The 14,462-nt window shown below is 49.6% G+C and overlaps 2 protein-coding genes across 4 annotated transcripts; one reads left to right on the plus strand and one right to left on the minus strand.

Moving 5' to 3' along the window:
* Positions 1 to 500: 500 nt before the first annotated feature.
* LOC121332262 (MRN complex interacting protein) lies at positions 501 to 4,793 on the plus strand. Of its 2 annotated transcripts, XM_041397546.1 has the most exons (7): positions 501 to 1,317; positions 1,389 to 1,448; positions 1,571 to 1,668; positions 2,853 to 2,922; positions 3,221 to 3,354; positions 3,598 to 3,700; positions 3,924 to 4,793. In XM_041397546.1, the coding sequence occupies exons 1-7, from the start codon at positions 1,258 to 1,260 to the stop codon at positions 4,482 to 4,484; spliced, it is 1,086 nt and encodes a 361-aa protein (XP_041253480.1). In that variant the 5' UTR covers positions 501 to 1,257; the 3' UTR covers positions 4,485 to 4,793. The 2 variants fall into 2 exon arrangements, with proteins under 2 accessions (XP_041253480.1, XP_041253479.1); XM_041397545.1 differs by having other exon boundaries at positions 501 to 1,448.
* A 225-nt stretch (positions 4,794 to 5,018) lies between these two features.
* SQSTM1 (sequestosome 1) lies at positions 5,019 to 9,451 on the minus strand. 2 transcript variants are annotated; one of them, XM_041397543.1, is made up of 8 exons: positions 9,174 to 9,451; positions 8,966 to 9,061; positions 7,941 to 8,170; positions 7,676 to 7,832; positions 7,127 to 7,216; positions 6,462 to 6,700; positions 6,050 to 6,257; positions 5,019 to 5,319 (listed from the first exon to the last, which is right to left on the minus strand). In XM_041397543.1, the coding sequence occupies exons 1-8, from the start codon at positions 9,349 to 9,351 to the stop codon at positions 5,162 to 5,164; spliced, it is 1,356 nt and encodes a 451-aa protein (XP_041253477.1). In that variant the 5' UTR covers positions 9,352 to 9,451; the 3' UTR covers positions 5,019 to 5,161. The 2 variants fall into 2 exon arrangements, with proteins under 2 accessions (XP_041253477.1, XP_041253478.1); XM_041397544.1 differs by lacking the exon at positions 7,127 to 7,216 and having other exon boundaries at positions 9,174 to 9,447.
* Between the last annotated feature and the right edge of the window lie 5,011 nt (positions 9,452 to 14,462).

Consider the following 14,462-nt stretch of genomic DNA (forward strand, 5'->3'; position numbering starts at 1 on the left):
CTTGGTTCTCTTATCATTCCTTGGTTCTCTTATCGGTCTTTGCTGGGCCAGGTGTCCTGACCGTGCCAGGGGTGCTGTTTGGAGTCGATGGTCGCTGATGGTCCTTAATGGTCGTTATCTTTTGTGTATCTTCTGTGCTACTCCCAGTCTGCTGAGACGTTAAGCTCATCATGCCTTGAGTGATGAAACAATTCTTGAAAAGAAAATTTTTCTCCGGGGCAAAGGCGAATGAAACCCTTTTTACATAACTAAAGTTATGTAAAAAATTTTTAACTTGGTATATTTTCCAACAAGTGGACTTTCTTTCCTTCATTTTTCTTTCTTTTTTTTTTTTTTTTTAGTTTTCTTCATATTTTTTCTTTTCTCCTTTTCTTTTTTCCTTCATTTTTTTCCTATTTTTTCCTTTCTTTTCTTTCCCCTTTTCCCACCTTTCTTTTCCCTCTTCCCCCTCTTTTTCCCCCTTGTTTTTTTTTTTTTCATCATTTTTCCCCCTCTTTCCCCCCTTTTCCTTATTACTCTGTAGATTTATTTTTTACAGACTGTTAAAAACGGGACCACATTCCCAGTACTAAAAGTTATTTCAACATCTATTGTAACAAGGCCTGAAGCGTGGGGACCCGCGGGCCGAGCAGGAGCGTTCCCCTCGAGGATGCTGCAGCGCGGTCTTCTTTCTTTCTCGAGCAGCCACGTCCCCGATGTTCCAGGAGGAGCGGCACAGGTTCACTGGCTCAGATGCGATGTTCCAGGCTGTTTTTTGTCCCTTTCGTTTCTGTTCGGATCCTTCATTTGCGTGAAGGTTTAAGGCGCTCGATTGGCCATTACAGCTCTGTCCAGGCTGGCTCGTTTCGCTTGGGGGGCAGCACACTTTACTTAGGTGCAATACGGTACATTGAGTACAGTATTTCTTATAACTGCCCTTTGAACCCCTTTTACAATATAACAACCAAACTGACAATGCTTAACAGGTACCAACTATTTTACACCAGTTTCTAACCTATTTTTGACACAGACCGACACACCTGCAGGTCGGTGCGAACGTGACCGCTGCGGCTGCGGCTGCAGGCACGGAGGGCACGCACCGCCAGCCGGCCCCGGCAAAGCGGCGTCTGCCCCGGGAGGGGCGCTCGGCCGGTGACCTGATGCGTTTGGTTTGTGAGAGGGGAGAGCCCCTCCCGGGGCCGGTGCCGTTCCCGGTGCCGTTCCCGGTGCCGCCGCCGAGGGGCGCTGGCGGCTCGCCGCGGGGGTCACGTGACCGCAATGGCGCAGCAGTTCTGGGTTCTGAGGTGCTGCTGCTGCCGCCGCTTCCAGGGGCAGCAGGTGGGGACGGGACGGGACGGGACGGGGGCAGTGGGTTCCGGGCCCTGACCGACCCCTCTGTGCCCTCCCAGGCCAAGCGCAGCCGGCGGTGGAGCTGCAGCGTGTGCGGCCAGCGGCAGGCCGTGCAGAAGGTGAGGGCAGGCCTGCCCCCCCAGCCGCGTGTGCGGCCCTCGGTGACACCGGGGCTGTCCCCTCACCCCGTGCTGTGCCCCCTGCCTGCTCCCTCAGCCTTGTCCTCGTTCGTTCTGTGCAGGTTTATGGGCAGGGCTCGGGGCTGGAGTGCAGGCGCCACGTGCAGAAGCTGAACTTGCTGCAGGGCGAAGCGGAGGAGGCGCTGGGTTGGACATCCCGGTACAGAGTTTAACCTTTACCTGCTCACGGCGTTTGGCGGGCTGCAGCTGATGTGCATCTTCACACACTGGGTGCGTGCTGGCCAGCCCGAGCATGTCGCAGCAAGGCTTTCTGGCCTGCTGGGAAGCCTTGACCGTGCTGGTTTTGGCCTCACCTCACAGGAACAGGCTCTTTGTTGGGGGTTTCATGTCCCAGCATGTTTCTTTAGATAAGGATTTCTTTCAGATAATTATAGGTGATCCATAGCATATGTTGGTCAGGACTTTACTCATTAATATGCGCACAATAGGGTTTGGGTTTGTTGGGTTTTGATTATTTTTTTTTATTTGGTCTTTCTTATGTACTGTTTGATGAGCTGACTGTGGAGATGTCCCTTTTACAGATTACAGACCTCATCACATTACATCCTCAAAAAACATCCATTTGAAGAAGTTGCTGCCTGACTGTTGGCATTTAGGGGGTTCACACTGTGAATCTCTAAAAGACTTGTTCAGGGTAAACACTTCAGTGTAATTCCTGCTGGGCTGGAAAATCTGAGTAGCACCTTCCTGTTTATTTCATTTCTAAATCTGTTTATAATTCATGTAATCTTGAAGTGGTCTTGAACTCGTGCAGTCTCCTTTTTACTCAAAGTTATTTTCAGAGATCGGTCAAGGGTGGTTATATAACTTGGTTGTAACTACACAGTGCTTCACAGTTAAGCTTGGGGAAGAAAACTCATTGTTCACTTTATCAAAAAGTGTTGCTATTTTTATTCTCAAATAATTGTGAAATTCAAAACATTATGAAACAACTTCCCTTTTCCCTGCTTTCATGGGATAAAATGAGTGAGTTTAAACTGTTGTACCAAACAAACACTGTTATATCCCTAGCTGTGATCAATTAAATTTATAATTTCTTAATTAGTGGCTTTAACTCAAACTTGCAACTTTGTATAGCAACAAGGAGGGCTCTAATTAGAGCCTGTAACTAGATTTAATCAAGTATTTGTGCAAAGTATCTTGTAAAGCAATCATTTAGCATAAGTTTTTCCATAGGTCCTGGTTTTTCTGATATGTCTTCTATCCAGTGTTCCTATCCATGCTTTCTGTTCAATCCCTTGTGCTATGACTGGGTGATTTGAAGCCTATAAATCAACAGACAGGAGCGTGTTCTAGAAATTGTAGTTTAAACCTCTATTTTAGGTGTGTAGAAGACTCTGTAAATGACAGCAAAAATAGAGAAGCACAGCATGAGGACAGTTCAGTCCAGCAGGTAAGATCCCTGAAAAGCTGAGGCAAATACAAACCCATTCTGTCCTGGGTGAATCCTGGTGAAACCAGTGATCCCTTTATGTGGTGCAGACAGTTGAAATGATGTATGAAGTCAGAGAGGCTCCTGCAGAGACAGAGGTGTACACAGAACCTGCTCCACTGGGGACTGAACCTGGGAACGTGATACAGGAGCATGTCCTAAACTCATTCATGATTTGAGGCATTCAGCACATGTGTAACAATACCAAAAATGAGAACCTCCATGTTTTGCTGGTTTTAGTAATTCTCCAGTGTTGTAGGAGGGAAGGACAGAAGGCAGTCGCTGGAGTAAATATCTGGAGCAGGAGAGTGAGGATCAAGAAGAAGAGGAGGAGGCAGCTCTGGAAAGGCAACAGTTCTGTTCCCAGAGAAAGAGCACTGTGGGAGAACAAAGGTAGAGAGAGAACTTGGTTTTGCAATTCCTGCCCCCGAGGGGTGACACTTGATTTGGAGGTGTGGGAGGGAGCTCAACTCAGATCTGAGCTAAAGGTGCGAGTTGCAGTGTATGACCTGAGCTGAGCAGGGATTTGGTATTTGGGGGTATTGAGCCATCCATTTTATGAACTTCTCTGGTGATCTGTGAAAAGAATCACAGTGGATCTAATCTGTCCCCTTTGTGAATGGTTTTCTTGGCCAGGAAACACCCAAAGCGCTTCCTCTCCAGTGCTGTTCCAGAGCATGCAGAAGAAAGTGGAGCTTCTCAGCTTGTCTGTCAAGCCAAAAAAGTTAAAACCACTGAGGTATTTTACTTATAGAAGATGCTCCTGACCTCTTTTGTATCATCATCATTTTGAATTTTTATGAGTCTTTCTCTGTTCTTCTCCAAGCAAGCCAATGAATGGCTGGGGAGAAAAAAAAAATGTGTGGGGGTTTCCTCTCAGAAAGATTTTATTTAGACAAAGCCAGTGCCACCTTTAATGCTTTTATGCTGCATTTATAACCAAGTTCTCTCCTTTCTTACAGTTCAAGAAATGCTTTGTAGCAGTGCCTGATGGACATGATGGAGATGCTGGTTCTGGAGGCAGTGTGGTTCCTGCTGTCTGTGAGACTCTAGTCCCCGAGGAGAATACACAGCCCCCACCTGCTTGTACCAAACCATCCAAGTGGGGAAAATTTCTCTCATTACCTGACAGCTCTAGTGAAAATGCTGCTGCAGTGACCATGGCACTGCAGGAGGGCAGTGGGAGTGTGGGGCTGGACAGCACAGCTGCTGGTGGGGCCTGGAGGTGCTCAGAACAGGCTGGAAGAACTCTGCCTCAGGATCCAGGGTTTGAATTTAAAAAGTGTGTTGCTAGCACTGAGGATCTGGCCTCAACACTGCCCAGCAGCAGGTGCCCAGTTGAGGATGTGCTCAGAGAACCTCACAAGCAGGTGCTAAGGGTGGGATCTGCAGCAGGAAGGTGCTGCCTGGATACCACGGGGAGGGCAAACACCCTTGTTAACTCTTACCCTAGACCAAAGCTGAGCAACATTTGTCATGAGCAACTCTTCTGCACAGGTGAGGAGTTTGATGATGATCTCTGAAGTTCAGGCATCTTTGGCATGTCTTTCTTGGCTCTAATGCATTTGAGATTATGTTTACTGATACACTTTTGAACTAATGGTGATTTCACTCAAAGCCATAGAGAACTGCACTATTAAAGTTGTTTACTTGCTTGATGGTTGTTTGGGGGGAAGGGAAGGAGGGAGAAGAGACTGTTGCTCTCAGGTTACAGGGTTGTCTAGCAACCTCAGCAGCTAGAAATAGGAATGGAATTGGGTCAGCTTGGGGAAAGCTCCCAGGCTTTAAGGATTCCTGGCCTGTACAATTAAATTCTGTGATTGACTCCTCCTTCAAAACTAAAGCTCTTTTTCCCCAAACTACATCTTTGTTGAAATCTCCCATAGCAACCCTTTCTTCCAGAGCTGTAAGCAAGCTCCAGAGCCAGCAAAGCATTGTATTCCTCTTCCTAAGTGTAGCCCCAGGTGCACACCAAAGTATGTGCAGGAAGGGAGTCCATGTTTTCAGCCTCATCCATAAATAACGTAGCTGTGATACTGAAATGTTCCACAGACACATGACATGCAGCAGTATTTATTTTTTCTCCATTCTACAAGTACTTAAGAACATGAGACAGAAACCCAGAGTAGGAAGAACGATGAACCACAACAGCTCATGATGCGTTGTCTGCTTTCAGCTAGAAAAGTGCTTTATGTTACTACTACAAGTGAGGTGGCTGCTTAGAATACTGGATGGCATCTAGTGCTGCCCCAATGTCGCAGTTCTTGGTCTGCAGGAGCCGAGTGAGCCATCCACCCTCATCAGAGAAGCCCATGGAGAGCATCTGGGACAGAGACTCGATGAGGCGAGGGTCAGCTTCTGTGGAAAGAATAGAGTTCAGCTATTTCATGTAATTGGAAAACCAGGCAAGGCTTTAATAGCACTCTTTGAGAGGAGACATGCTCTTCTTTGTCTCCCAGGAGTGCAGATGTTTGAGATAAACAATGTATAATCAGAGCTAAGGAAAGTGCTTAGTCAGGCTCAGCTGGCCTTGCTGTGGGACTCTGCTGCTGATGGCAGCTGAGGGGCCTTGGATACTGTTACTGGCTCCCAGCAGCAAAGTGCTGCTCTAAAGCCACAGGATGTACTGGTCCACATCCTGCATTAAAAGGCTCTCTTGAGCAGTACACAGCAAGGACATGATTGAGGACAGCACCTATTTTGTGTTGCTCAAATGGCATAGTAGCCCAAGGTCAGACACATGGTTAAGACTTATCAGCCCACATTCAAGAGAGGAACCACCTGATCATGTCTAACAGGGTGCAAGAGCTGCCAAACCTGGCCAGGTCAGGGACAGTTTAGCTCTATCTTACACAACTTTGGTTTTTACCACCTCTAAAACAAGTCTGCTTGTGTCAGGCCAAGCTGGCAGTTCCCAAGCCAGAGTTACTCTTGGCTATGAAACCTGCTCACACTCTCCTACCTGGGGGCAGGTGTGGGTAGAGAGCAGCTTCTCTCAGTCCTGTAGGTCCTGGTTGGGGAGGATCCTGAGACAGTTCCCAAGCCAGAGTTACTCTTAGCTATGAAACCTGCTGAAACACTCTCCTACCTGGGGGCAGGTGTGGGTAGAGAGCAGCTTCTCTCAGTCCTGTAGGTCCTGGCTGGGGAGGATCCCGAGGCACATCCAGGGAGCTGGGACCATCTGTGTCTGGCATTTGCAGAGACTGCAGTTCACCTGTGGAAGGATCCACTTCTTTGGATGATAAGTGGGTCCAGTCCTCTTCACCCCCCGATGAACTGCTAGACTCACTGTGTTCCTAAAGTGGAAAAAAAAAGGGTCCAGGTGCTGTAGTGCTTTCCAGGCAGTATGCACACTCCTACTTGCCTTCGATGTAAAGAATTACATCCACAAGAAGTCCCACCACCTTTGCTGTAAATCTCTTAATCTGCTCTCATCATAATATTCACTCCCACAGTGCATGCTAAGTGATTGCATTCAATTACTGTCATGGTTCCTGTACCTGGAAGATGCCATCTTCCATTTGTGTGGGCGCAGGATCTACCACCATGTCTTGCATCTGTTCTGCAATGACGTTTACTTGTGCAGCAGACTCTGTGTTATTCCAGTCTGCTTTGGTCTGAACATTCTGGGTTGGAGCACTGCTGGGTGCCTCAGCATTGGTGTTCTCTTGGTTGGCAGAAGTGGGAGTCACTTTGCTTCTCTGTCCTCCGTGTTCCACATCGATATCAACTTCAATACCTAGAAAAGCATTTGAGATGGACAAAATCCTAAGAGGGTTTTCCAAAGCACAGTCCTAAATGGATCAATCATACTCTACAGTCTTAAGGTTTCTGTCATCCTACAATCTGCCATGTAACATGCAGGAATTAAAATGCAAAGCCTTCTTTAATATGTCCACATAAACCAGGCGAAATCCAGAGTCACCACTGATTGAAGTTACAGTGCTGACACATAAATGAAATCTTTCCTCATTTTCTCCCACAGAAAAGGTACTGAGTGGCTGTTCTAAGCCTAAGCATTATTAGTATCCAAGTCTAAATTAAGCCTTTGAGGCTTAGGATACAGGAGTAGTGCCAAGACCAGTCACAACAACTGACTGCTGCTCCTGTTCAACAGACCTGTAAGCCAGTCTCAGGGACTGGTAACAAACTGTAGGTCACTTACCCAGGGGACTCAGAAAAGCTGCAACACTCTCCCCAACATTCTTTAGGAAGGTGACATTGGGGTCCTGAGGCTGGCTGTTAGTAGAAGCTTCTAGAAAAACAATTTCTGTTAGCACACACAAGCTCCGAGGGAAAGGGCACCTGCAGAGGGTGTGTCCCCACAGGAGCTTAGCGCTCATTCCTGTCACTCGCATACATTACAGAACAAAGCACTACAGAGAGAAACTAACTGAGCTACCTCTGGAACAGAAAGCCAGCATTAGCATTGTTATGGCTCATTACCCATGCTGAAAGGCAGATCTGGAGTAGAATAGTGACATGCTTGACCTGCCAGCCCAACTTGGTTGGGTTCCAGATACTTTATCCTATTGACTGCATGGACCCAAGCACACCTTAAAGTAATCATACTTAGTGCTGAAAGGTGCCAATTATTTCAAGCAAATTAGATTTGTTCCTTTGTTTGTTTTCCCACCCAGACTCTACCCTGTGCTGCAGAACCTCAGCTGGTCTGAGGCTCCACCACCACCTTGTCTACCAGGTCTCCTCTCACCTTCTGCAGCAGGTGCACTGGGGGCTGCAGCAGTGGCTTCAGCTTGCTCCGAGTTCTGGCAGGGAGCTGCAGGCCCAGGATACCCCCAGCAGTGCATCCATGGGAAGGGTGGAACACCATGGCGCATTTTACGGAGCCAGCGTCCTCGGGGAAGCCACTGTAAAGAGTGACATTCATGTGACACTGGGTTCTGAGCAACTGAAACTCCTAACTTGAGTTTGAGGACTCTCCCACTCGTCAGTTCCCTGCCATAGATTTTGCTCACCTCAAATGGATTAAGCAGTGGGCTTTGGAACATCACCATGTTGTGCTCCTTGTGGATGCCCTTCCCCTCGCAGGTGCTGCACAGGTCATAGTCTGGACAGACACTGCACTTGAACCTGGTGCCCACCACAGGTCCCTCACAGCCGTCACAGATGACGTTGGGGTGCACCATGTTGCGGGGAGGCTCCTGGCTGCACTGCGAGCGGTGCTCCCGCTTGCACTCCTTTTTCTCTGTTAGGGAAAGGAAACTCACATCAAGATCAGGTTACTATTTACAGCCTGGAAGTCAGGCAGAGGAGGAAGCACAAACAGCCCATCAGAGCAGTGTTGACTTACTAGGTCACTTTATTTTTATACTGGCTGTCAAACCTAAGCTGGGCTCATGTAAGAGACCTTAAACCATGTGCAAAGAGGTTTTGCAAAGATACCTTCTACTGAAACCAAGCATACCTTATCCTAAATATCTCTTGGCATGCTTAATTCAGATTAGTACTGCACCACCTCATCTGGCTTCTCATCCTACCTTCCTAAGCACTGCAAGAACAAAATGTTTCTGGACTTCTCCAGGGTTAGGAATGCAGATGCCAGGAAGCATAACATGAGAACGGGGACAACAGGTGTGGCTCATTAGATGGGCTGCAGATAAAGCTTTGAGGGCTTCTACCTGAACACAACAGACTAGGGAGCAGCTATCCACTGGGAATGAGGAATTAAGGCTAACACGTTGTGAATATTTGGGATACCAGTGCTAGCTGAGTGTATCCAGGGAACGAGAATGACAACAGAGCCTCGAAGTGGGCCAGCTGATAGGGCCAGGAGGAAACCTGTGGTTTGTTTATCCCACCTCAAATTCATGTTCTGTCATATTACACTGCCCTTTATTTAACCTCCCCCGCAGAGGCCGCAGTTTCCAGCAGGCCCTCGAGGACACGGCAAGGGCCAGGGCCGGCTTCTCCCGCTTTGGGAGCGCTGCCAGGAAGCGCTCAGCCGAGACCCGCCGTGCCCTCCGGAGCTGCGCGGCCGTACCTTTGATATAAACACGGAATACGCCATCCCGCACGTAGGGCATCGCCAACTCCAGCTCCTCGTCGGTGGAAAACGCGATCAGGTCCCCGTCCTCATCTGGAAAGGGCGAAGCGCAGGATGAGGGGCCCGGACGGGTGTCACGGGGGGGAACGGGGTACCCAGAGCCCCGTGATCTGCCACCCCCGGGCCCGGCCCCAGCCCCGCTCACCCTTGTAGTGCATGCGGAAGGCGGGCGGCGGCCCGGCCCGCAGCAGCCCCTGGAACAGCTCGGCGACGCGGTCGTAGATGGCCCGGTAGCGGGCGGGCGGCGGCAGGGTGAAGCGGCGGATCTCGCGGGCCGTCTCCTCCTTGCCCAGCAGGTAGGCTTTCACCGTCAGCGCCGCCATGGCTGTGGCGCAGCAGGAATTGCGGCCGGGAGCCGGGACACACACAGACACACGGGGCGGAGAGAACGGCAGCGACAGCGGCTCGGCGGCCGGCGTTTATAGCGCCGCTGCGCAGGCCACGCCCCCAACAGACACGTCACCGTCGCTCGGGCCCAGGCTCCGCCCCCTGTCCCGGTCCCGGTCCTCGTCCCGCTCCGTCCCCATCCAGCGCCAACGGGAACGCGCTCAAGGCACGTTTTCCTGCCGCCGGGAAAACCTGTGCGTACGTGCAAGTGCCGTGTCTGCTCCCTGTCCTGCTCGGCCCCCGGTTCGCGCCCCGGGGCAGTGCCAGGACCGTGTGGCGGAGCGGGGTTGTTGTGGTCTCCAAAGCACCAGCGGGGCCTGGGCGGCGGCGAGCGAGTGCGACATAGGGACCTCCTGGGTGGCCTCTGAGACCTTCCGGTGGGGAAACACCACACCACGGGGCAGCACTGGGCCGCACCGGGCCCGTCACTGCTCGGCAGCAGCCACCAGGATCCACCGGGCCATGTGCCACCATCCCGGTGCTGCCTGTCCCTGCCCTCGGGGCAAGCTGGGCCAGCTCCGCTTGGCCATCCCTGTCCTGCCTGTCCCTGCCATCGGGGCAAGCAGGGCTAGCTCCCCTTGGCCATCCATCCCTGTCCTGCCTGTCCCTGCCATCGGGGCAAGCTGGGCCAGCTCCCCTTGGCCATCCATCCTGGTCCTGCCTGTCCTGCCACTGGGGCAAGCTGGGCCAGCTCCCCTTGGCCATCCCGGTCCTGCCTGTCCCTGCCATCGGGGCAAGCAGGGCCGGCTCCCCTTGGCCAGGGAGCAGAGGTGGGAGCCACGCGCCAGCCCCGCTCGTGCAGCACCCACCAGAGGGGTTTGCATGCCAAGCATGACAGGAATAAATAACCCCGTGTTTCAGAAGGGGGGGCAGTAAAAATAAGGTCACTGGTGTAAACACAACTGACATTAAGGAGGATGTGCTGTGGCCTTTCCAAGCTGGTTGGCAGCAGTATTTTTTTGCAGATCAGATACAGTTGACAGGCATCTTAATCCGGCCACGGGAGGGTTCAGCTGGCAGAACACACCGTCTGTGCTGTCCAAGCATAATTAAATAATGATGGATCAATGATTATTAGGTTCCTTGTTGGTGTTAATTTCCTCTCACCCAAGGGCCTGACCACTCTGACTCTTGGTGCTATATTACTTAGTTTAAGATATTAAGAACTTAGGAGAAACTCATGATTTATCATCTTCTGTAATCAAGAGAAGCATAAATTTTAATTTCCACCATTGGAAGGTAGTTTATTTCTTGACCTAAAGTATATATGTTAAAATACTTGGCCTTTCATGTAGACACATCTTTGGCATATGCGTGGCAATGTTGAAATTGCAACCCTTTCCTGGAAAACAGTATTTACAGTGGAAAAGTTTGCCCCATTTAAGCTAAAATGCTTTCTAGAAAATTCAGTTTCTAGGTATGACATGGCTAATATTTCCACTGTAAAGCAGTGGGTTAAAGTTTAAACACCAGCAGACTCAGGTGGAAGCATGGAGGATGCTGTGTAGGAAATGATTCAGCGGCTTTTACAGCAGGAAATATTGAAAGGTTTGGGCAGGCAGCGAAGTTGTATGGTGTTCACCTTCCCTTTTGCCTGTTTGCAGTGTGTACCCTTATGTCTGAAAATATCAGTGAAAGCTGATGACTTGACATTGTTGGATTACGTTTTTTCTCCATAAAATCTGATGTGGCACCAGGAGAAGCAGGAGATGCAGTACAGGACACTCTGCCAGTGTTGGATGTGCCTCACCAAGCAGCACCTCCAGCATGCCCATCTCATGTCCTGTTTCTGAGGACCCCAAGGGCCACTTTTGTCCCATCTATAAAGCCAGAGTGTGTGTTTTGAGACCCAGCTCCAGCACATTCATTCCTTAGGTTCCAAGCTGTCCCAGACAGCTCCAGTTCCTATTCCCCTCTCCATCCCTGCCAGTGTTTGAGGGGTGTTTGAGGCATGGGGGGTTGTCCTCAAGTTGCTGTGTCTTTTTACATCAGTTCTGTCTCCAGGCTAATTGATTGTTGTATTTATCAAGCAATGTGCTAAAGTAAAATCCGAAATCTGAGTTTTCCTCTGTGTCCACTTGAGTCCATTTCTCCTGGTGGGACATGCTGAGTCACGCTCAGCCTTCTGCCTGTGACATCATGCACTTTTACAAAGCATAAGGCAAACAGGCTTTCACCGGTCTGTTGTTGGCTTACCTCACCGATCACGGGACGGGGGTGACTCAGTGAATCTCCTCCTCCTCCTCGAGGTCGGGGATTTCCTCCTAGCACGCCCTTCTCCAGCTCACACCTCCCCCGTTACCTCCGGCCCCTGCCCGGTTCCTCACCCCCTGGAGAAGCCGTGTGAGGAGCGGTGCTCTATTCCCACATCCACTTGAGAAGTTTCTCCTTCTGTTTGTAAGTGGATCTGGATTTTGGCATTCTCAGCATCAAGCAGTGGCTGTGTGGATATTTTCTTATGATTCCTTAGGAATCCCATATCAGCACAGCAACCCCTGCCCAAAAAAGTGCCTTGTTGGCCCAGGGTGCTGGGCAGCCAGCTTCACAGATGGATGTAGCAAAGGAACAGTAAAGGGAACAGGGAAAAAAAGCTGTTAGAGTTTTAAAATTCAAGTTAGAGAGGAAAGGCTTAAAAAGGAGCAATTAGCATCCCTTCAGTGCTCTGCTTTCTCTCTACACCCACTTCTGCTGGGAAATGTTTAAAAATATTTGGTGAGGTTTTTGTTCTGAGGGCACAATCACCAGAAATACGCCTTCTGTCCAAACTTCTTATGTTTGCAATAAAGCCCTGGGGGGAAGAAGGTGGGTTGGAGGTGGGGAAATGTCCAATCTTTTCCTTGCTTGCAAACCACAGCAGAGGCTGATGAGGAAATTTTCCAGAGGAAATTTTCCCCCAGATTGCTCCAGCCTGAGGCTCCCATCACTGTCCCAGCACTCCTGGTGAGGAGGGGAGGGTTTGACCCCTGTGTCCCCCGGCTCTGCAGGACGTGTGTGGTGATGGAGTGACCATGCTCAGCTCTCCAGGCTGCACCAAATCCCCTATCCACACTCAGCAATCCCAGACGCTCTTCCAGAGGCTTCTGGAGAGCTACAGAGTGCTCCAGACACATCGGGTCGGACACCGGTGACTCAGCCCGGTCCCATGACCTCTGCTTTCCTCCTCTAGCCCAGTGAGAACCCTGCTCATGCCTCGGAAGCAGAACCCTCCTTCCTCCTCGGCACAGGCAGAGCACAAAGCCGAGCGGGGAGTTTTTGCTGTCTCATTTCTGAGGCTGAGCTTTCCTGAAGTTTGGCTGTGCCACGTCAGGTGTTTACACAGGCTCAGCAGCTCCTCACTGCTGTGGCGTGGAACTGTTCAAGGCAGAGAACTCTGGCACAGTTTTTTCACTGAGGCACAAGAAAAAATAGGAAGAATGGGTGGAGATCAGGCACAAGGTACAAGCACACTCAGAAGTGTCATGCAGCTCCATTAGGATTTTGTGTTCCTGGAGGTGAGAAAGAGTTTTTTGCAACCTATGAAATTGCTTGGAGCTAGTGTGGCTTTGAGAATCTGACTTGTAGCTTTTGCCCTGAATTAAAGCATCAATATGTCAACATTTTGAAGGTAAAGCACTGTGTTGTCATTTTCCTCTCTCATGGCTGAGGAGATTTGGAAACATTTATACTGCAGTGAAACAAGCCGTGGTGAAGTTTGAACACAGCAGCCTATGAAACACATAGAAAATGAAATTATTTTGTTTCGTGCATAAAGCAGCCTGGGGAGGATCAAGCCTAAAGATGGGCCAAACTCCAGAGCCAAGCTCTTTAGAGCACTAGATAAAATCAGCTATAAATCTGGATTACATTTTATACCTAGACCTAATAAATGTTTTTTCTTTCTAATTTTTGTAATGACCTCAGGACCTGTGGATTGCTATGGGAGTGTTTCCTATGAAGGCCCCTCATTTCTGCAGCACGCTCAGCATTGCAAACATCATCTGTACAAAGATCATGAGATCACCTGAAAAAAAAAAAAAAACCTAACCTTTTCTCTGTATTTGCCATTTGCCAGGGGTTTGGTTCTCTGCAGTTCACATTTTAATCTTTGCTCTGCAAAAGGACCAAAGCTCAAAAACTTGCTCAAAATTTGTTCAAAACTTGCTCAAAACTTTAAAAACAGAATAAAAGACAAAACTGGGAAAAGAGGAATGGACGTCAAGAATAAAAGAGACCTTTGCAGATCTGAGAGAAAAATGGCAGGTGCTACAATTTGGCTTAGTCCCTCATTTTTTCCAAGAGAACCCAAGGTTTCTATCATGAGAGGGTGGTATAAAGCTCATTAATTTCTTCAGACTTTAATGAAGACAAAGTATAACAGCAGAAATTAGATTAAACTTTATCCTTGGGAAAGAGTCTAATTAATTGTCTTGGAGAAATTATTAATGTTCCTCTCTTCTCTTCTGCTGCTGACACACCAGATAACCCGAGTGGTGGGAGCATTTTGCACCTCTGAAAACAATCAGCCAGCATTTAATGGAGTACAGTGTTTCCCCACCAGCAGCTCTTACTTGTTTGGCACCTTTAGGGAGGGCTGCCCTTAATTCCTGCGGGCTCGCTGCTGGCTCACACCCTGATGGGGGCAACGCTTTGTAAAATCCGTGTCGGGATGCGCAGGTCCAGAGCCCGCCCCGCGGGGTTTTTTCAGCGTTCCCGAGAGTTCTGCTCAGGGTATTTCCCTGCTCGGGGCATTTCCCTGCTCGGGGCATTTCCCTGCTCGGGGGTGTGCTCCGTGCTCGGCCCTGTCGCTCCTCCCCGGCTCCTGGCAGAGGAGGGAGGCAGAAACTTTTGATGCTGTCCAAAGGGCTCCCTCTGCCGATTTCCTTCCCGGATTTTCTGACCACCGGCAGAGGCCATTTCAAGATTTGAAAAACGTGCTTTATTTCATGAACTGAGGGATATTCTAAGGATGCAGTTAGGCAAGACTGCAGAAATGGGCGAGTCGTGCTTTTCCTCATGAACGAGGCACCCAGAGCGCCTGGAGGCAGCCCCTGCGCCTTCCTGAGTGCCG

The sequence above is a fragment of the Onychostruthus taczanowskii genome, unplaced genomic scaffold, assembly GCF_017590055.1.
Source record: "Onychostruthus taczanowskii isolate IOZ18803 unplaced genomic scaffold, ASM1759005v1 scaffold14, whole genome shotgun sequence".
In the NCBI taxonomy this organism is placed as follows: domain Eukaryota; kingdom Metazoa; phylum Chordata; class Aves; order Passeriformes; family Passeridae; genus Onychostruthus; species Onychostruthus taczanowskii.